Source organism: Phyllostomus discolor, chromosome 11, assembly GCF_004126475.2.
Source record: "Phyllostomus discolor isolate MPI-MPIP mPhyDis1 chromosome 11, mPhyDis1.pri.v3, whole genome shotgun sequence".
NCBI lineage: Eukaryota > Metazoa > Chordata > Mammalia > Chiroptera > Phyllostomidae > Phyllostomus > Phyllostomus discolor.
The window spans coordinates 67,343,467-67,363,971 of record NC_040913.2 but is presented as its reverse complement, the minus strand read 5'-3'; the positions used below and the strand labels follow the sequence as shown (position 1 = coordinate 67,363,971).

The 20,505-nt window shown below is 57.5% G+C and overlaps 1 protein-coding gene across 1 annotated transcript in view; it reads left to right on the top strand.

The window, feature by feature from the left end:
• GAS6 (growth arrest specific 6) overlaps positions 1–18,296 on the top strand; it is a 46,109-nt gene extending 27,813 nt beyond the window's left edge. Inside the window, exons 6-15 of the mRNA XM_028526862.2 lie at positions 902–1,024; positions 4,117–4,239; positions 5,097–5,218; positions 6,479–6,597; positions 6,965–7,154; positions 9,212–9,376; positions 10,581–10,749; positions 15,006–15,178; positions 16,439–16,667; positions 17,746–18,296. Of these exons, the coding sequence (XP_028382663.1) occupies positions 902–1,024; positions 4,117–4,239; positions 5,097–5,218; positions 6,479–6,597; positions 6,965–7,154; positions 9,212–9,376; positions 10,581–10,749; positions 15,006–15,178; positions 16,439–16,667; positions 17,746–17,900 (1,568 nt within the window). The 3' untranslated portion in view covers positions 17,901–18,296. The remainder of the gene's footprint in view (positions 1–901; positions 1,025–4,116; positions 4,240–5,096; positions 5,219–6,478; positions 6,598–6,964; positions 7,155–9,211; positions 9,377–10,580; positions 10,750–15,005; positions 15,179–16,438; positions 16,668–17,745) is intronic.
• Positions 18,297–20,505: the final 2,209 nt, after the last annotated feature.

Here is a 20,505-nt window from a genome sequence, read left to right as displayed (position 1 = left end):
CCCGAGAGGCCCCCAAGCTGGAGAAGCTGTCCTCTCCCTGCCTCAACTGCCTTCGTGCCCCAGTTGGGGACACAGCCGTGCTGGCCTGTTCTGGCCGAGACGGGAGTGGGGAGGCGTGGAGGAGCCCATGGGGTGTCCTAGGAGTTAGCCCCGTACTGGCCAGCCCCCACTCGGCCCCCGGGGTAGGAGGGAGAAGATGGGCCAGCAGGGCATCCTCGGCCCCTCGTCAGAGTCACCCTGAGAGTGAGAATGTTGAAACAGGGCTGGAGGCCCTGCTTCTGCCTCTTGGGACAGGGGTACTGTCCCGCTCGAGAAGCCATCTATGAGCTCCTGGGGAGAACTGGGGAGGAGCAGAGTGAGTCTCTCCGAGAGCAGGCCTGGGGCAAAGGAAAGGCCTGCTGTGAAGCAGGGAGATTCCGTTTCCGACCTCCCTAGAGTCTGCACTTGCACAGTGTCAACAAAGAAGCTGCAAGAAAAATCCCCCAGTGCCTGGTTAGGACCCTCAGGCGAGCCCTTCCCTATGGCCGAGAGCCCTGTCCCCCTTCAGGGCCTCCTGGGGCTCCTTCCCGGGGCAGCCGAGCTGAACTGGGGGCCTGCCCACAGGTGGTCTGTGAGGGCTTCGCTCAGCCCGTGTGAGGCCTGGCCAGACTGAGCTGGCTGCCCAGCCATGTCCATCCTAGGCACTTTCCGACTTTTGCCCTCCTCTCATGCACACTTGGACAGCTGCAGAGCTGGCACAGTGGACGGTCAGCACCCACCGCACAGGCGGTGGCCTCCCTGCACCTCCTGTCTGAGGGTGGATGCAGTAGAGATGGACGGGCAGATGCTGCCACAGGCTCGAGGCCGGTTGCGTGTTGCCTCTGGGCTCTCCCCAGTCCTTCTGTGTCCTGTGTGTGCCCAGATATCGACGAATGCAACCAGAAGAACGGGGGGTGCACCCAAATATGCTACAACAAGCCAGGCAGTTTCCAGTGCGCCTGCTACAGCGGCTACGCGCTTTCCCAGGACAGCAGGACCTGCCAAGGTAAGGCCCTGGGTCCGCCTGCTGGCTCTCCCTGGCCCCTCTCCTCCCCTCCTGGGCTCTCTCCCCTCTGCTATTTTGGCAATAGCCAATTGCTGAAGTTGTCCGTCACATTGGCTCTCTGCAAGAGGCTGCTGGCAGTGTCTGCTTCATTTGCTCCTGGAGAGGAGGGAGGAGGTTGTCCTGAGGAACCAGCACATGCCCAGGCATGTCAGCAGCCAGAGGGAGCTGCCCAGCACCACCTCATGCAGGATGAGTCACTGTGTCTGTGGACCAGGCCGGCCCAGCAGAGGTGGAGCTCAGCATCCCTGCACGGGTGCGGCTGCTGGGACTCCTTCCAGTGCCACTGCCCCACAGGTTTCTCTGTGCAGCTCGGAGCTCAGGACATCTCCGGGGCGCCTGTCCCAGGTCTCTGTGACATCGCCCCCGGCGATGCCGCCGTGCACCGAAGAGGGAAGCCCTGCTTTAACCTTCTGGGAAGACCCCAAGTGACCAAATTACTGGTCCACTTTCAACCTCCCACCAAGTCTGTGAAGCTTGAGGGGCACACAGTGGTCTGAGAGAAGCCCTCACCCTGTGGCCTTTCCCCCAGAACAGTGGGCAGGACGGCAGGGTGGGCTCTGCACCTGCCTGAGTCAGGGGGCCCGAAAGGTGCTCTCATTAGCATGCTTGGTTAGTAACTAGTGCGATGCAGGAGCCCCACCCTCATGCCGGTTTCAGGGCGTGCCTGCAGGTACTGCTGGCCTCACGCAGCTCCCTTCTCTTGGCCATCCCTGTGTCTTTTTGGACCTTGGGACACCAGAGCGAGGCCCAGGACGCTTTGGGGAATGAGGACCGTGGAAGAGACTGGATCTTCCATCACATCCTCCTTGGATGCTGGGAAGGAGGAGTCAGGGGCCCCTGAACCCCTGCTTCAAGCACTGTCCCTGGGAAGCATGAGAAAAGGGGGCACTGGGCTAGTGGGTTCAAGGCTCAGGACTCTCCACCATCTCCCCTTGGCTGCCCCTGGAAAGAACTGGATAGTCTCAGGCTGTGTGGCCCTGCAGATGAGCTGGGCCAGGTGCTCTCCTAAGAGGAGAAGCAGAGGAGGACCCCATGTGGGGAGGGGCGTTGGCACCTGTGTCACAGCTGGCGGGCCCCTTGACCACAGTGCACCCAGTGGGGTGGGGTCTGAGCTTTCTGGGCCCAGTGCCAACACCACCCACCTGCCTGCTCACGTTCAGCTTTCTTAGGTCATTGTGCTCTGTGATTAACAGTTGGACAGTGGCCTCCTCAATGGGCAAAGTGTCAGGAGGGCTGAGGAGGAAGGAGGAAGGAATGGAGACAGCTAAGGCCGTGGAGGCACCAAGGAAGGGGGTCAGGGCACCGTCTGGGCCCCCAGCCCCACGAGCCGCATTGCAGGAGGTTCTGCAGCAATACAGCTGCTCTGGGAGAAGAAAGTGGGGTGACTAAGGTCACGATGGGCAGAGTTGAATTCGGGGTTCTAGCCGCTGTTTCTTACGGGGAAAAGATGGCCCAGTGCTGGGTCTGCTGGGGTGTGGCAAGGACGGACTCTGGCCCAGAGAGAAGGCCCCAGCCCCGCACCCTTCCCTAGTGCTGCTGTGACAGCTCTGTGACCTGTGAGAAAGGCAGTCTCTCGTGTCCTGCCTGCCAGCTGAGTCAGAGAGTTTGAGGGGGGCCATCCAGGCCTGGCAGGGCCTTCAGGGACTCTTGGGCAGCTAGGGCTTAAGGAACCTTGTCTAGGTTGTCCTGGAGTGGCCTGTGGGGACAGGTCACTAGGCGCTGTCTTGGTTGCTGACTCAGGAACATCTGGCGACTGATCATCTTTCCAGATCAGAAGCTTTTGTGGAGGCGGTGAAGGCAGGTAAAGCCTGAAGGGCGGCCCTGAGATTGTAGGAGGTTACTGTCTGCTGTGGTCAGTTTGCCCTGATAAGCTACCCTTCCTGCTGGGTGGCTGCTCAGACACAGCCCCAGGCCCTGCAGCCCCAAGGGTGAGTGTGATGCTCATGGGCGGGGGGGCGTCTCCTCCCTGCTCCCTGGGGCTCTCTGCCTGGGGTCCCTGGTGCAGCCGGTGCCAGGCTGAACCCACCACTGCACTTGCTGAGGGAAGCTGGGTTTCTAAGGTCCCAGGTGTGGAGTTGGCCAGCCTGGCTCCTGAAACGAAACACAAGTTCAGAAGCTCTGCCACAGATCCATACTGATACAGGAAAGCCCGGTGGTTGGACACACTTCCCTTGGGGAACTCGTGCTGTTGGGGTTGGCTCATTTTTACGTCTGCGAGCAAGGTCTTACAGTTTTCGTGTTTGAAAGCCTGTGTTTGTCGGTAAACTACCCCTGTGAAGAAATGAGGAGTAGTTGCAAAGCTTTGCTACGGGGTTTTATGTTGCCATCTGAGGAATCACATGTTATTTAAAGTAATGATCACACTTTCTAGAAGTAACCATTACACTTTCTAGATATTTCTTCTGTTGCTGAGGGAAATGGGTTTTTAACTGCAGGGTTTTTCTACTTACTGGTTGCCAAAATGGCAGAGTGGATGGAAACGTCTGGACAGAGCCGTGCAGATGTGTTGGTGCTGGGGTGTTTGGTTTCCAGTGGACAGAGCCCAGTGTGCGCAGGGAGATGAGCCCCGGTGCCCAAGGGGAGCAAGGGGCTGCAGGGCGCTAGGCGGGACTGAAGCTCCAAGGCACTGGGGGTGACTTTTTCACCTTCCCATAATGCAGTTCTTTAAAGTAACAATGCTGTGCACACCTCTGGCCAAGCAGTGCTCTGTCCAGTGCCTGAAATTGACCTTCTCAGTTGAGACCCTGATCAGAAATTCCCTCCATCCTCGATCCCTCAGGTTGTCGTGGGCCTAGAGCTGTCAAGTCCAGCGGGTGGGAGGAAGGGGCAGGCAGCAGAGGGCTGGAGGGGAGGAGGGCAGGGTCAGGCCGGGGGGTGGGGGGGGCCAGCACCAAGGATGCCTCTCAGCCGCCTGTTCTCCTCCTGCCAGCCAGGGCCGTGGTAAATTTCTAGCTCACTCCCAGCGGGCCTGGGCTGGCTGCATCCGCCCTGTCAGTCTGGGCTGCAGCTGGGTCCTCTGGGGTTTTTTGCAGACATAGACGAATGTGCAGACCCAGACGCCTGTGGGGAGGCGCGCTGCAAGAACCTGCCGGGCTCCTACTCCTGCCTGTGCGACGAGGGCTATGAATTCAGCTCCCAGGACAAGGCCTGCCGAGGTACCTGACCGCAGCCGCCGCAGGCACTGCACGTACACACCTGCACCGCATGCATGCAGACACACACGCTGTCATGTATGCACATGCATGCCCACACGCGTGTGCACATACCACACCACATATGTGTACAACACACACACGTGCTTCTTGATGCAGCTGGGCACCTTCTCCTACATCTGTGTCTCTCTAGGCAGACACAGAGGTAAGATTCCACAAGATGATGCCCCCGTGGACTATGGCAGACTCAGGCTTCTCTCCCGCCTCAGCTAGCCTACTGTATCTGGGGACAGGCCAATGAGATCTTCCCTCCCCAGTTAGTCCCAGCCACGTCCTCAGGGAGGGCAGAGAAATGTTCTCTCACCAGCCTCTTGCCTGGTGCCCTGGCAACTGCCCCAAACTTGAGGGAGATGGTAGGGTGGTCCCAGCCCCACCCCCTCTTCCATCTCCCCTCCAGGCCCATCCCTTGAGGCCCTCACACACCCGGGACTTCCGTCCATGGCACAGACCTGCCCCAAACCTTCAGGCCAAGCTCCGTACAGACGTGCTTTGTTCGCTGACCTGGTAGCATGCCAGCGGGCTTCGCGTGTCCTAACACCCTCCTTCACCTCGCACAGTACCTGCTCCCTTCAGGAAGGGGTGGAGGAGGCACGCACTGCTGAGGCCGGCTGGGCCTGGGTGCCGAGTGGGACTCTGGAGTCCAAGGTGGGACTTCTGGGAGTGGGGGCTCGGGAGTTAGGGCCCCCTGAGCCACCTAGTTTAGAATCCATTTTCACAGTGAACACGCCGTGTGTGATCAGACAGAAAGTGTGTGCGGTTGCACACAGTGAGGTTGGGGACACTTCCCTTGTGGTTGGCAGATGTGGACGAGTGTGCAGAGGGACGCTGTGAGCAGGCCTGCGTGAACTCCCCCGGGACCTACGCCTGCCACTGCAACGGACGCGGGGGCCTCAAGCTGTCCCAGGACATGAACACCTGTGAGGTAGCGCCCCTCCCCCACCCTGCTGTGGCCAGGACGCTCTGGCCTTGCCCTTGGTTTTGCTGGGCTGCCTAAGCCAGCCCCTCTTTGGGCCCTTTAGCAGCTGGTGGGAAGGTTTGCTGGGAGAAATGCTCTTGCTGAAAGGCCTGGTGTATGTGGGGTCACTCGGAGAGCTATGGGGTGGGTATGGCGTGTTCCCTCCCAGGGGCTTGGTCGTATTTACGAGATTGCTGCGGCAGCCACCTGCTCCGGGGCAGACCGGGAGTGAGGGCCTGCAGTGCGACTCGTTTGCTCGGAAATGTGTGTTTCCTCGCTCCCTCACATCTGCACAGGTTCGAGCCGGGTGTGCAGTCAGTGAGCCCCCCCGCCCACTCTGTGGGCCCCTAGCCACCCGCCGGGGCTCCCTGCTTGTCTCTCTGGGCAATGGAGAAGCCCACTGTAGAGCAGCTTCCAGGAACCAGAGAAACAAAGGAAATACAAAAGCACACCCGACTCACGCAGCTTGGTAAAGACAAGCTTCAGGAGTTCGTGTCTTCAGATGCTGCTTCACTGATAATTTTTTAAAATCCCAATTACCTTGTCCTTGTCCATGAAGAATTATTTCCAAAAGGTTTTTATGTATTTACTTTTAGAGAGAGTGAGCAGGAGGGAGAAAGAGAATGGAGAGAAACGTTAATGTAGGAGGGACACATCGGTCAGGGGCCTCACCCCCGACGGGGGACCCAGCCTGCAGCCCAGGCGTGCACCCCGGCCGGGAGCTGAACCCGTGACTTTTCTGTGCACAGGCCGGGGCTCAGTCCATGGAACCTCACCAGCCAGGGCTGTGAAGAATTTTTTAAAAAAAATAAAATGCATGCCAAGACAAGTAACACAAAACCTAGAAAAATGGTCCAATTAATCAACTAAAGTATACAAACAAGTTCTAGCAATCAGAACACTAACACATCCACAGGGGCCCCTAGGACATCGGGAAAAAATGTGGGAGCTGTAAGCGCCCGGGCCCGAGGCTTCTGGAGAGGTCGGACCAGCCTCAACGGGCAAGCCCCCACACGGTGGGTGGGCTGTCACGGAACCTCGGGGTTTCCGCCAGAACGCAGCCCTGACGCCCCAGCGCTGCCTGTGCGTGTGCCAGGGGCCCACACTGCTCAGGGTGTTGGGGGAGGCCGAGGGCTGCTCCGGTGTCCTGACAGGCCCTTTGTGACTGGAAGCAGAGTGGAACCAGGGCCTGGCCCCGCCTGATGCACCTCGCTCCCCTTCTGACAGGACATTTTGCCCTGTGTGCCTTTCAATGTGGCCAAAAGCATGAAGTCCTTGTACCTGGGCCGCATGTTCAGCGGGACGCCGGTGATCAGACTACGCTTCAAGAGGTTGCAGCCCACGAGGTGAGAGGTGTCTCCCACGAGGCAAGCAAACCCAGCAGGGCCCCAGGGGAGTGGCCGACCGATGGCTCCGCTCCAGTGTCCTGGGCCGACACGCAGACGACCGGTCCTGGCCGCCCTGGCCGTCAGCTCAGTCTTGGCACAGACGCAGCCACAGTACAGTTTCAGCGCTGGGCTCTGGGTCCGCGCCAGCTGGACGCCACCCCCAGGAGCTCACTGTGGGTGCTGCAGGGGGCTCGGCCTGGGTCTGCAGTGACCCTGGCCTGTGCACCTGCTTCTCTTCCCAAGGCCATTTGGAGCTCTGCCAGGGCAGGCGGCCGTGCCCGCCGACCTGCGTGTAACCAGCTTGTTTCTCGGTACTGGCCCTCAGGTTGGTGGCCGAGTTTGACTTCAGGACCTTTGACCCCGAAGGCATCCTCTTGTTTGCCGGAGGCCATCAAGGCAACAACTGGATCGTCCTGGGCCTGCGGGCTGGCCGGCTGGAGCTGCAGCTCCACTACCACGGTGTCTCCCGGGTCACCAGCAGCGGGCCCATCATCAACCACGGCATGTGGCAGACGGTAAGTGTGGCCTCCCCTGCCCCTCCTGGGCAGGTCCGGGGTCTGCTGGGATGCAGGCTCCCGCAGTTGCTTGTTCACACACATGCCCAGCAGTTAGTGGGTGCTGCACGTGCCTGGCAGGACAGGCCCTCTGCCCCCCAGGAAGCTTACACTCTGATGGGCGTCAGCTCCTCATGTTATCGGCAGGGGCGATTCCAGCAGGGGACCCCTGGCTGTGTCTGGAGACACAGTTTGGGGGTGGGGGGCCCGGCACTGGGTCAAGGCCAGGGGGTGCTGCTAGATACTCTGCAGGGCACAGGGTGCCTCCTGTAGAGACACCTTCATTCAAACTGTGAATAGTGCTGAGAAACCCTGATCAAGGTCCAGGCACCTGCCCCTGTGTCCATGTGGCCTGTCCTGGCTCCAGGAGCTCACCTGTCAGCGGAAGGCAGGGTCAGGTGGGACACATGGGCACCATCTTGGGCTCCGGCTTCTGGAGTCTGCTCTGTTCCTGCTGAAATCCGGGCATACTCACCCTCGGGTGCCTCTCTGTGGAGAATGGCCTGGTCAGACCCGACCCGGAGGCGGCTGTCCTGCCAGATGCTGGCCTGGGAGCTCGCTGCCTCGTCCTGCATCCCAGCGCCTGGGGCAAAGTGGCCTGTGAGGCAGCAGGCTCCCCCAGCAATCCAGAGGCTCCATGCTTGGAAACGGGCTTGCAAAAGCAAACACTTGAAAGGGAAACGAGAAAAGCATTCTCTTTTCCTTTAGAAGTGAAGATAAAATGGAAAATTTCACCTGGCCTCTGGGAGTAAAACCGCTGTAGATGTTTGCAAATATTTCCATCCTGTCTAGTACTATTTAGTTCCCTCTTTCCTGACCTCTTAAAGTGCAGGTAGCTCCAAAGCAGCAAAGCTGCAGATAAAACAATAAATCTGGAAAGAGGCAGCCTCAGGGGTTGAAGCAGGTGTCTCGCTCCGAGGTTGTGGGGCACGAGGGGTCCTGGGTGGGGCTGGGGACGGTGCCCTGCAGTGGGAAAGCTGGAGGAAGCCTGACTGGTCAGTGGACAGCGCTGCCATCCCTCCCCAACTCGGGAACTGTGCATCAAGGATTTCTTTCCTCCCCCGTTTCTAACCGGTCCCTGCCCCTGCAGCACCCACATAAGACACCGCGTTCTCCGGCCACACTCAGACCCAAGAACCTAAACGTGTTTCTCCACATTTGACAAAGAGGAAATTGACAGATTTCTGGAAAATCAGGAAGACACACAGTGCACAGGGCGATAGGTTTAAAAATGTTTTCTACATGGAAAGTAGGAAAGAACAGAAAGTTTCAGAATGGACTCGTGTTCGTTCAGCATTCAGTGTGTGCCAGGGACTGAGTGAAGTGTTGGAAGTTGAGACATAAAACGTGTTTTTCTGCCTTCAGCTGTGCACAGCTAAGGATGAGAAGGACCAAAATGGGGTGCAGTGACGTCAGGGTTGACCCAGTGGGGTGGTGACATCAGGGCTGGGCTGACCCAGTGGGGTGGTGACATCAGGGCTGGGCTGACCCAGTGGGGTGGTGACATCAGGGCTGGGCTGACCCTGTGGGGTGGTGACATCAGGGCATGGCTGACCCAGTGGGGTGGTGACGTCTGGGCTGACCCAGTATGGCAGTGACATCAGGGTTGGACTGACCCAGTGGGGTGGTAACATCAGGGCTGGGCTGACCCAGTGGGGTGGTGACGTCTGGGCTGGGCTAACCCAGTGGGGCAGCAACGTCAGACATAATTCCTACTCCCTGGCTGAGGTTTAGGGAAGGGGCTCTAAGGCACGAGATGAGAGAAGTGGCCCCACACGGGTTCCCTCGTAGGGAGAGCAGTGGGAGGGGCAGCAGTGTGGTGGGAGCCCATGAGAGCCTGAGCCACAGCGCCAGCCACACAGAGGCTGTGCGGGCACTCGGAGGAGGTGTAGGGGATGAGCGTTGTCAGCCTGAGGCTGGGTGTCTCTGGGTCCCAGGTGGTGACGAACGCGGTCACCCCGAGATGGGTGGCCCTCAGAAACTGCACTCCCGCCTCTAACAGCGCTGGTCTTCCACAGATATCCGTTGAGGAGCTGGAGCAGAGTCTGGTCATCAAGGTGAACAAGGAGTCTGTTATGAAGATCGTGGTGGCGGGGGATCTGTTCCAGCCGGACAGGGGCCTGTACCACCTGAACCTGACCGTGGGAGGCATTCCCTTCAAGGAGAAAGACCTCATCCAGCCTGTAAGTGCCGCCGTTGGTCCCTGGGGTCAGAACCTGGGACCGGTCTGAAGACGAGGTTTAGCGTGAGCTGCCTCGTGTTTGGCGCTAACCAGGTTTGGCGAAGGATGCGGAGGAAGGTAACGCTCCCCGGAAGCTCCTTTAACCAGCAGCAGGGCAGCCTGTGTCCTGCCTCTCACCACCTCCTTCTCTGAGACACAGTTGGCTTTTCACCTGAATTGATAATGAAAATGTCTATTTTTGCAGTGGAGATAAAACACAATGAAATTATTCTTTAACAAAAAGAGCAGTCAACTTTTTTGGACAATTCCCAAGAACATTTGGGTTGTTAACCCTGCCGGGATTTCCGTAGGGGAAAAAGACCCAGTGGGGAGGTCAGTACTGGTCATTTTCAAAGTCCTGCCCTTTCTCCCCTCCCCGTACCACATGCCTGTGCCCCCATCTGTGTTTCTCCATCTCCCAGCATGCTGCTGTCCGTAGCCAGAATCTTTGGCATTGTGAGGATGATATCCCCACCCAGTACGAGAATGAGTCAGGAGTACGTCGGTGTTCCCAACAGTGGGTGGTGTTAGCACCACCTTCCCTCCAGGGGGTAGAGACGGGGGCGGGGGGTAAGGGGGCGTCCTACCCAGGACCTCCAGTATCTGACCCCCGTTCCACGGCTTCTGTCCTGTGGTTCCCATTGAAACCCCTTACCCCCCTCATTTCTCAGATAAAAGCTGTGGTGCCCTGATTTGCTCAAAACCATATAGAAAGTGGATGGCCGGGCTTGAATCAGTATTTCTGGCCCTTGGACTTACCTCCATGGCCACTTTTTGGGTACCAGGTGAGGATACCGGGCATGCGGTCAGTGTTCTTCACTCTGTTTTGTGAGTGGGGATACCCAGTGCAGACAGAGCAAGGGGGGTCCCTACTTGATAGGTGGTCTCCTTATCCTGCATGGAAAGGACTGACCGCGGGTGCTGCACTCTGAGGCACCCTGCAGTGAGTCATCTGGCAAGCACAGTGCCCCTTGTGAGATAAACAACCTCCTCGAGGAGGATTTGTCCATTCTGCAGTAGCTTTCCACATGCCCGAGCCTGGACGGTAGCCCTCTCTCTTATCTGACGAGGCTGGCACCAGCCGCCCTGCCACGGGGTCTCTCATCATGGTATCTGGGAGCCTGTGTGGCCCCAGGGAGGCCACTGGGGTGTCTCTGTCTCTCCAGATAAACCCCCGCCTGGATGGCTGCATGAGGAGCTGGAACTTGATGAACGGTGAAGACAGCACCATCCAAGAAACAGTGAAACTGAACACGAAAATGCAGTGCTTCTCCGTGACGGAGAAAGGGTCCTTCTACCCCGGGAGTGGCTTTGCTTTCTACAGCCTCGATTACGGTAAGTCTCGGCTGTAAATCCTAGGTGGGGATGGCTGTGGCCCTACTTTAAGCCAGTGTACGCTAAACAATAGGAAAACCGAGAAGCGGCTCCTTACCTAGGATGACAACGCCAGGGAGAAGCTAGGCCCACCGTGGGCTGTGGGGCACAGGCAGCTCACAGGGGTGAATTAGCCAGTGAGGAAGTGAGGATGGAATGACGGACCGAGAGAGGACGGCCCCCCGCCGGTGCTGTGGTGGCTGACGTGGGGAGGCTGGGTAGGATGGGAAGGCTATAAGAGGGCGCTTGGCAAAAGGTTCTGGGACAAGACGAGCTCAGGTTTGTCCAGGTGGGTGAGAGGCTCCCAAAACTGTACTCGACGTGACAGTCACCACTGACTCATGAGGAGTAAAATGGGGGGCAGCACCTAAAAACCACAGTGTGACCGCTTTGAGGACCCAGTGCCCTCCAGTTTTCAAAGAAAGCGAAGAACCGGAGAAGGAGAGGGGCCCCCTAGGGGGAGTAGAAGCCGGCGGCCCAGCCGGGAACACTGCCAGGAAGGCTGATATTCTCAGGAGAATTGAGGCTTGCCTAGCCAGCGTTGAAAGCCACAAAGGAGCTTTTCATTTATACCTGGAGGGAAAAAACAGCGAAAAGAACAAGAAGCCGGTGTGCGATAGATACCTATACCCAGCAGGAAGAAGGCCGGAGAAGGGCGGACTAGAGGGCAGGCAGGTGTGGAGGGCTGTTTGCGCACAGAGAGAGCGCGTGTGGGAACGCTGAGGGGTTGGACCTGAGGTGGGCTGGGAAAGCCTCGTCCAGCAGCAGCGTTGCCTGGGAAGCGGGCGTGGCTGCAGAGGTGGGCCCGGAGGCCCTCCTGGCTCCTGTGAGTAAAGCAGCGCCCTTGATTTCTTACAACAGAACACAACGCATTTGTCTCTTTCCTTTTATTATCAAATTGGTGACAATTCACAGTTAAAACAATCCTAACATACTCACACATGAGCATTCGTTTAAATGTAAACTTTACAGGAAATGAATTAACATTCCGAATTGTATGATTGATTGCCCGATGATATTGGATTGGCCAAAAATTCCGTATATGGTTTTCCCATAAATGAGACACATTTTTCATTTTCAACCATAATGTTATTGATGTGTACATTTTGAGTATGTCGGCTATCTCCTGCTATTATTGGCTTCTAGTGGGTAGAGGCCAGGGGTGCTGCTAAACATCTTCCAATGCATGAGACAGCCCCACAGCAGAGAATTATTTGGCCAAAGTGTCAGTAGTCCCAAGACACTTGACAAACCATTTCTGATACAGTCAGTCAGTCACAGCAGTATCTCTATACACTGCACAGATCTTATTTTGTGTTTCAGTTGCATTTTTACCTTTCTTGAAATAACAGAGCATAATATGCCAAACATGTTGCTTATCTTCTTCCATCTTCAATATTAAAATGACTACATAAAAATCCACCAATTTTGATGTTTTTTAAAATGCACGCTGATATGACAGCTGTCACAGTGCAATCTAACAAAATTGTTCCAAATGAAGTTAAAGACAACTAAGCACTAGGAGAGCCATCGTACAGAAAAAACTAAATGAACTTTTTGGCCAACCCAATAGAGACACTGTTCTGAGGACATCGGTATAAAAGATTGGTGGTAGATGGCTAAGAAATTCGTTTGTCTGATTCTGGACTCACAAGAGTTTCCCTAATCTTCTCCTTAAGTTAACCTTTGCTTCTGGAGCATACACTAGCTGGAGCCCTCACTTAAGGCTCTGCCTGGGTTCGTAGACCTGAGTGGCTTTGAGCCGAGCAGGTGAGGAGAGCCACACGTCCTGGCCCAGGGAAGCATGTGCATTTCGGCAGGTCCACAGGCCCCTAGAGCGCGCCCATGGAATGCACATCCAGAGCCTTCTCTGTCTGGTAGCTCTGCTGGGTGCTTGAGCCCCTGTGAATCCTGGCCTGCACCCCACCCGGCAGGAGCTCTGGGATTCCTCGTGCTCCCTTTCCTGTGGCCCCAGCTGCCCGGGATCCCAGCGGTGCTGCAATGGCCACCTCTCCTGGGGCCACTTCTGGCTTTGCCTGGCCTCTCTCCTCATTCCCACCCGGCAGACGTCCCACTGGGGTGTCCCCAGCCCCTCCCTATTCCTAAACTCCTCTCGTGGTTAAACACCCACACTCAGTCTCGCCCCTGCTCATCAGCCCAGGCGGGCAGCGTGCTCCCTCCGCAGACCTCACCTGCACACGTCACCTCCAGCACCCAGTGGGACCTCCAAGTTCAAGGAGGGCCCATCCAGCCAGAGGAGGTGAGACCTGCTCCTCCCTCCTCAGTGAGGCAGGCCATCCTTCAGGATGTCCTATCACCGTCCCCCTTCATACCTTCACTGCAATTGCCAGAGAAGCACCATGTCGGTACAGGTATTTCTGGGGAAAGAACCGTTCACTCCTAATCATACCTCCTGATACAATACACGCATTATTCCTCTAGTCTTCGTCCTTATGCGTACAAAGCTAGGGCATCATTATGGTGTTTAATATCAAATCATGCAATGTAAAACATTTCATTCTTTTTTCACTTAATGTTATAAGTGTTTTTCACGGTGTAACAAAGACATCACAGGTATGATCTCTGATGACTAGACACTCCCATTACTGTACACAGCACAGTCTGCTTACTATTGTTGCTGTGTGCTTTGGGTCTGTACATTTTATGATAGCAAAGTCCAACTGGTGTTTAGAACTCTATGCATTTTTAGTGAGTCTTGACCTACGCCATTCATGCCCACTCTAGCACAGCGAAGACTCACTGGGAGATCGCAGGTCCTGTGCTCCTGTGCTCTGTGGTAGTTCAGACTCGGTTTGGACTCACTAGGCCTCGAAGTCTGTGAAGCCTGGGGTGGGATGGGGTGCGCGGCAGAGTCCATCCTGTGCCCGAGAAGATGCCCTAGGAAAGCTTAGGCACCGGTGCCTTCGGCGTGCTCCAGCATGCAGCCAGGCGCTGAACCCCATCAAGGGGAACCTTACATGCCAGGGAACAAAGGCTCTTCTCTCTTCCTTCACAAGCAAAGGGGAAACTTGGTGACAGAGGAGGAGTGTGTGCGTATGTAGTTATTTTTCTAATTCCCTGCATTCGGTTCAATGAACAATCACTGAGAACTGACCGTTAGAGACCCCACTTAGGGAGGGGCCACAGACCATTTGAGGAGCTCACAGTCCAGTGGGGAGGAGGCAGAAGCCAGTGTCACAATCCCCCCCTGACGCTAACCCCGTCCTGAGCTGGAACGCGTGCGGACATTGCCTCAGTGTCGTCCGGCCCAAACGCCGCTCCTTCGTCAGGGCGTTGAAGTTCTGCTGAAACAGAAACACTTAAAAACCAGGAGGGCAGAGGCTTTCTTCTGGCATCTTCATCAGCAGGTGATTCAGACGGGAGGAGGGAACTCGGGGTGGTCTTTGCCCTCCAAGAACTGGGATGCAGCCCTTTCTACCCAAAAGTGGTTTTGGGGGCTGTTCATGTAAGATATAGGTAGACATTATATACTTATTTCACTTAGATACATTATATATGATATATCATATCACTCATATATGAGTATACATATAAAAAAATCACTCCACTGAGGCATTAGAGTAGTAAAAAAATCGCAACTCAGAATATAAAATTGTATATGGTCTGTTGGGACGATGCTAGTGGCAGCTTCTGTTTGCATTGCTTTTAAACTGCTGATTCAAAGTACTTCCAACCCTGGAGAACTGCCTGGAAGCCGCAGGCGAGATGCAGTGCGGTGGAGGGCTACGAAGCTCCAGCACGTGCTGCAGAAAGATCTTCGTCCTGCAAGAGAGGAAGGGAGGGGGCCTAGGCGAGGGGGAGGCCCACAGCCCATGTGGCATGCCTGCACTTGCTGTCCCAGCGGGTCTGAGTGTCTGGTCCGCTGGTCGCTCACAGGGGCACTGGGGAGCTCAGGGCGCTGGCATGGCCAGGAAGGGGCAGCTGTCCTTGGGCAGGAAGCAGCTTCTTTCGACTGTGGGTGGAGCCTGAACAAGGGCCCAGGCTGTCCTGTCCCTTCCCATGGAGGCGCCGTGGGCTCAGACGGCGAAGGCTTCTTAAAAGCTCGACATCGAGTGACTGTTCGGCTTCCCACCTGCATCTGCAGCCAGGCCAGTGTTTCTGCCGCCGGGGCAGGGCCGGAGCTGTTGCCAGGCATTCCGCTCACTCCCATCTCTCCCTCGTTTGTATGGCCTCCTTATGCGCCGCCTTCTTCGCAGCTCGGACATCCCCGGACGTCGGGACCGAAACTACCTGGGAAATAGAGGTTGTGGCTCGGATCCGCCCCGCCACCGACACGGGGGTGCTGTTCGCGCTGGTGGGCGATAACCACACCGTCGCCCTCTCCGTGGCCCTGGTCGACTACCACTCCACCAAGAAGCTCAAAAAACAGGTACCATGTGCTGTCCTGCCCGAGGGTGGAGGGGCTGCCCCAGCACCCACCAATCTGCCCCTGGGGCCGTGCACCCACAGGGCCCCAGCAGCCTTTCCTGGGGTCAGCTCACTTAGCGCCCACCTCAGGGAGTTCTGTCCTGTCCCCCCACATCTCTGAGCAGGGTCTAACCAGCCGAGCTAGGCGTGGGGACATGGTTGACACAGGTCACATGACACAATTGTACGTCTCCGCCACTGTAGGCTGGGGAGGCCAGGGGCCACGAGCCAGTTGAGCGGGAGGTGACCTTCCCGCCTACACAGTTGGCCGGCTCAGCGGTTAAGAGGTATTTGAATTAGTTGTTCACATTTAAGTCAGATGATTTCACTCCCAAATTCCGGTTCCCATTTTCTCTTGAAAAGTGAGTTGCACAGCCCACACCCCCTGAGAACATCGCTCCCTGGACGACAGAGGCAGAGCCCTGAGTACGGCCGGACACCTAGACACGGCCTGCCCTGTCCGCTTTACCGCAGTCCCCACCCCTCCCACTGTCTCCTGACTCTGAGTCGACGGTCTCTGGTCTTTGGGCTGGCTATTTTCTTACAGGACAGCTGAGAGGCACTGGAAATAGGTTTTATTCTCTCGCCTTTGTCCAAACTGGGGAAACGTGGCTGACCCAGAAGGATACACGTTTGCCAAGCCAACCTGTCCTCCAGGCAGTCAGGCTCTTCTGCTGACCAGGACTAGGCACTACCCAGCTCGGTTTACAGCCAGACTCACTCACCACCCCCAAGGCATGGGGGGCCCCTTTCGCACTAGCCCCCGGCATTTGGAATAAGCAGCTGGGGTGACCGCCCAGACGCAGAGAGGGAGGGAGAGGAGAGGAGAGGGCAGCACTGCCGGTGCTGTTGAGAGTTTCTGCTCTGGGTTGTCAGCGTGCGATTATGGCCTCTGCTTGTCACACTGTCTCCGCCCTGTTGTCAGCGTGTGTTTCTGGCCTGTGGTGTCGGAGGCATGCGTGTGCTGCCCAGCATGAGCACCCCAGGCTGCAGGGCCTGGCTGCCCACTGGGGTGTGTATGGCTGCTGCCCGTACTTGCTGCTCAGGGTTGGTGGCTTCCCATGATACCCCCTGGCCTGCAGGAGACCTGTACCCCCAAAGAGGGCTTGGGGCATGGGAGAGCCCAGTAGGCCTCTAGTCCAGGACAGGGCACACAGAGGGGTAAGTCTCGGGGCTGCACTGCCCTCACCTCTGCGTGCTCAGGTGTGCTTCTCCCCTGCAGCTGGTCGTCTTGGCTGTGGAGAATGTCACCCTGGCCCTGATGGAGATTAAGGTCTGTGACAGCCAAGAGCACGTGGTGACCATCTCCATGAAGCAGGGAGGAGCCACCCTGGCGGTTGACGGCACCAAAGGCCAGAGTGAAGTGGGCTCTGCAGAGCTGCAGGAGAGGCTGGCCGTCCTCGGGAGGCACCTGCAGGGCTCTGTGCTCACCTTCATCGGGGGACTGCCAGGTAGGGCTCCCATGGGCTGCATGCCTGGAGGTGGGGGCACTGGTTGTCCTGACCATCTCCAAGTCGCTTACCCCGAACCAAACCTGGGGCCCTCTATACTGGGGTGGGCTCTTGTTTTACAGCAGAGGAAACACCGGTGGGTTTGGCGTCTGGCACTGTGCTGCCTTCATGTTTGTCAGCACGAGTTTAGCAGCTTAGCAGTGGAGGTTGAAAATGTGCTCCCTGGGAACAAGCATTGGCCTGAACCCACCCCCCACCCCGCTCTCCCACGTCCTCCAGGAGCACCCAGCTGAGCATGCGCCAGACAGTGGCTCTGGTCCAGACCCACGGAGAGGCCCAGCTGCTGGGGCCAGGCTGGAATCAGGCTCCCCAGGGCCCCGGGCCTGCCTTCCTCCCTGAGCCCTGGTGCCCAGCTGCAGTAGCAGTGAACAGAGTAACCATCAGCTCCCCTGAGTCCCAGGAGGGCCAGCGTGTAGCTGCCTCCTACAGACAGGCAGGACGTGTTTCTCATCAGGGGGAGGGTGTCCTTGCTCATGTTGCCTGTCCTGAGCCAAGGGATCAGGGCAACGTGGTGAAAAGGCAGGTGAGGGCCAGGTGTGGTTGCATAACAACAGCCTGCCAGCCTCCGTCTGCGCCCCTGGCACGGTGCAGGTTTTCACTCGCTTCAGATAGCAGGATCCCTGCCTTGGCTACCAGACACAAACCCCATTCAGTCTCAATAAACAAAGCTTTGAAGAGGGTGAGAGGGCCGGGAGCCCCGCAGCATGGATGATTCAGCTGGGCTGAGAAGAAAATAATATTTATTTAACTGGCTTGACTATCTGTGTACTTCCTTTGGGGGTGTGTATGTGGGGGGGGTTCTCGCCAAAGCCTGACTGGCAGATGTTTAGCGCTCGCCTTCGGGCATGGTGCCAGGCCGGGATGGCTGTGTTCTGGAAGCAGTGGAAATAGTGCCCTTGAGGAGAAAGGCCAGGGACTCAGAGGGACCCACGGTGCCAGCAAGCACGGCGGCAGGGGATGCCAGGGTGGGGAGCCCAGCCTCTTAAGACGGTGTTTGCTCTTCCCCCCTCCGTCCCAGATGTGCCGGTGACCTCGGTGCCAGTCACGGCTTTCTACCGTGGCTGCATGACGCTGGAGGTCAACCAGAAGGTGCTGGACCTGGACGAGGCCGCCTACAAACACAGCGACATCACGTCACACTCCTGTCCCCCGGTCAAGCAGGCCACCCCCTAGACTGACCACTGCTGCAGAACAAGAGGCCACACAGCGCTCCTCACACCTTTTCTCCAAAACGGGCCGGAAGGGGAGGTGTCAGGCACCCCAGCCTGCCCTGCGTGAGCAGCTCCCGAAACACTGAATCCTTGCAAGCTGAGTTCTTTTGAGACCTTTCTTTACCTTGTAATATATGTGTAAATAGTTGAGAAGACTAATGTTAATGACCCAGAAACACGCCCGAGGCGTCCCTCCCGCGGGAGGCTGGGCTCCGGGAGCCCACCCGAGGGTGGGGGCCGGAGGTCTGCGCGTGCCACAGGGGACCCAGGAACATAATTCTCTGTTATTTTTATTACCAAATGCTTCTTTCTGACCTAGAAATATGGGAAAATAAAATATTTACAGAAACCTTTTTAATTCTGTGTCGGCAGTCTCTGCTCCTTGCATCTGTGGTGCTCCATTGCTCAGGGCGGGGAGAGGAGGGACGACTCACGCCGTGGGGCCGAGGCCGAGGCCAAGGGAGGCCTGTGCCTGGACACCACTTCTGCCCGCTCCCCGGCATCTCCCCGGTGCTGACCTGCGCCCCCAGCACCCTGGAGCTGCCCCTCTGAGAGAGACGAGCCCACCCTGCTTGGGAGGAGGCAGGCTGGCCCCTGGCGCCCCCCCTTAGTGGGGCAGCAGCAGGCTAATGAAGGCACAGGCCGGCACTGCTCACTCGCTGGGGCGCGCCCTTGTCCCCCAGCCTCGAGCTTCCTCCGAGAGGCTGTTAGCAGAGCCGAAATGACACCTGGTCTGGCGTCAGGTGCGCCGGACTCGGGCGACTGGTCCCGCTGAGGCTTCCTGGGGCCTCAGCTCCTGGACTACAAGTGAGGGGTGGTGCAGGCGGCCCTGGCACTCTGACCCCAGGAGGGTGGGGGGCAGTGGCAACACCGGCCACATGAAAACGCATCCGGCCGGAAGCCGCCAGACACAGTGGAAGTCTCAGAGGCCCTCTGTCCTGACGGGCAGACCCAGACCCAAGGTCGGAGTCACAGTGGGCGACGTGACTGTCAGGGAGGGGCATGTGCCCCACAGCCCTGGGGCCACTGTGGCTGGCGTTCAAGCAGAGGGTCCCAGGGGAGTTTTCGGCACCGGGTGGGGGCTGTACTTGACACCCGAACGGTTCTTCTAAGGTGGAGATTTTTTTTTTTAATTTTTAAATCCCAAAGCCCAGCCTGTATGGTCGGAGGCAGTATGGCAGGTTGGGTTGTGTCTGCCTTCAGGTTGTGTTCCTCAGGCGGCAGCACACCGTCCCACAGCTGCGTCACTTCACCATCACGGGTGGATCCCTGACTCACCAATGGGCTGCAGCAACGGGCTGTCGAGGTTTCTTTGTCTTTGCGTCCTCCTGGCTGCTGAACGTGTTTCTAAGTCACAGCTGGGCTTAGAGATAAGCAGGTTCGTAAGGGAGGAGAGAAGCCTGAAGAATCCACCCGCAGCTAAATAATGAGCGCGTGAAAGCAATGTGGGCACGGCCCCACTGAAGGAGGAGAAAAGTCCCCTAGATGTCTGAAAAGAGGGGAATGGCCCCAAAGACTGCGTCAGAGGCCCCTGCCTGGCTGGACCAGCAAGGTGGAATGACCCCAAATGCGCCCCTGTGGGGGGAAGCTACCCTCCCTTTCCACCAGATGGTCGGCAGGCCCTCGCAGGTGCAGGGGTCCCCACGACTCTGGGAAGAACCGGCAATCACAAACACCCATCAAGAGGGCCTTCCTGGGCCAAGCTGACCTCAAAGGTGACCAGACTGAGACATGGAAGGTGCAAAGTGTGTTGTTGGGGCTCCCGCTGGCTTGGGCCCACTTTTCCGCTGCCCTGCCATCCTACAACCTCACGTGCACGTCCAGGCACCCTGCCCACCACCAGACATGCAGTGCAGCTCGCTCAGGCTGTGCAGGCTGTGTCCTTTCCCCTGTTGTTCCCCCCAAACTTCAAGCAGCATCTGGGCAGAAGTTTTGTTGGCTCCTGACTTCAGAAAACTAGTCTAAGAGGTTCTTTGGGTAATTTTCCACGCCGATGCATGAAAAGAAAGAGATGCAGTAAAAGTTTTGGTGCCATGTAGAGTGTGTCAGGCAGCCCCTGAGCTGCTGCCACCAACTGTGTCCTTGTCCAGTGTCCATCACCAGCCAAGGTCCTGTGTGGGAGGGTAGTCCTCACCCAGCCTCTCCTCGAGGCTCTGTAGGTCTCCCCACTCTCGGTCTGTGACCAAGGGGAATGTATGTGCCAGCTGCACTATAAGTGGACCCCAAACCCAGGGCTCTTGTGCTGGCTCTGGGACGGGCAGGTGGCCTGGTTGGGCCGAGCTGGTCAGACCAGGGCTTGGAGCTGTAGGACGTGGCCTCAGGCTGTCCATGGGGCCCAGTTCCTGGAGACTCTTGTGTTGACCAAGAAGACCCAGGCAGGAATGCCCTCTGTTCAATAAGCAGGAGGTCTCCCCCGAATCCCGATGGCCCCCCAGAGCCAGCTGAGCACAGCTCTGAGGAGCACAGCTCCACCCCTGCTGCCCACCATTGGGCCTCATACAGTTGCGGTCCCGGGCCGCTCCAGTTTGTTTATCAACACTGTCACTGCAGCATTCCCCACGGTGCTC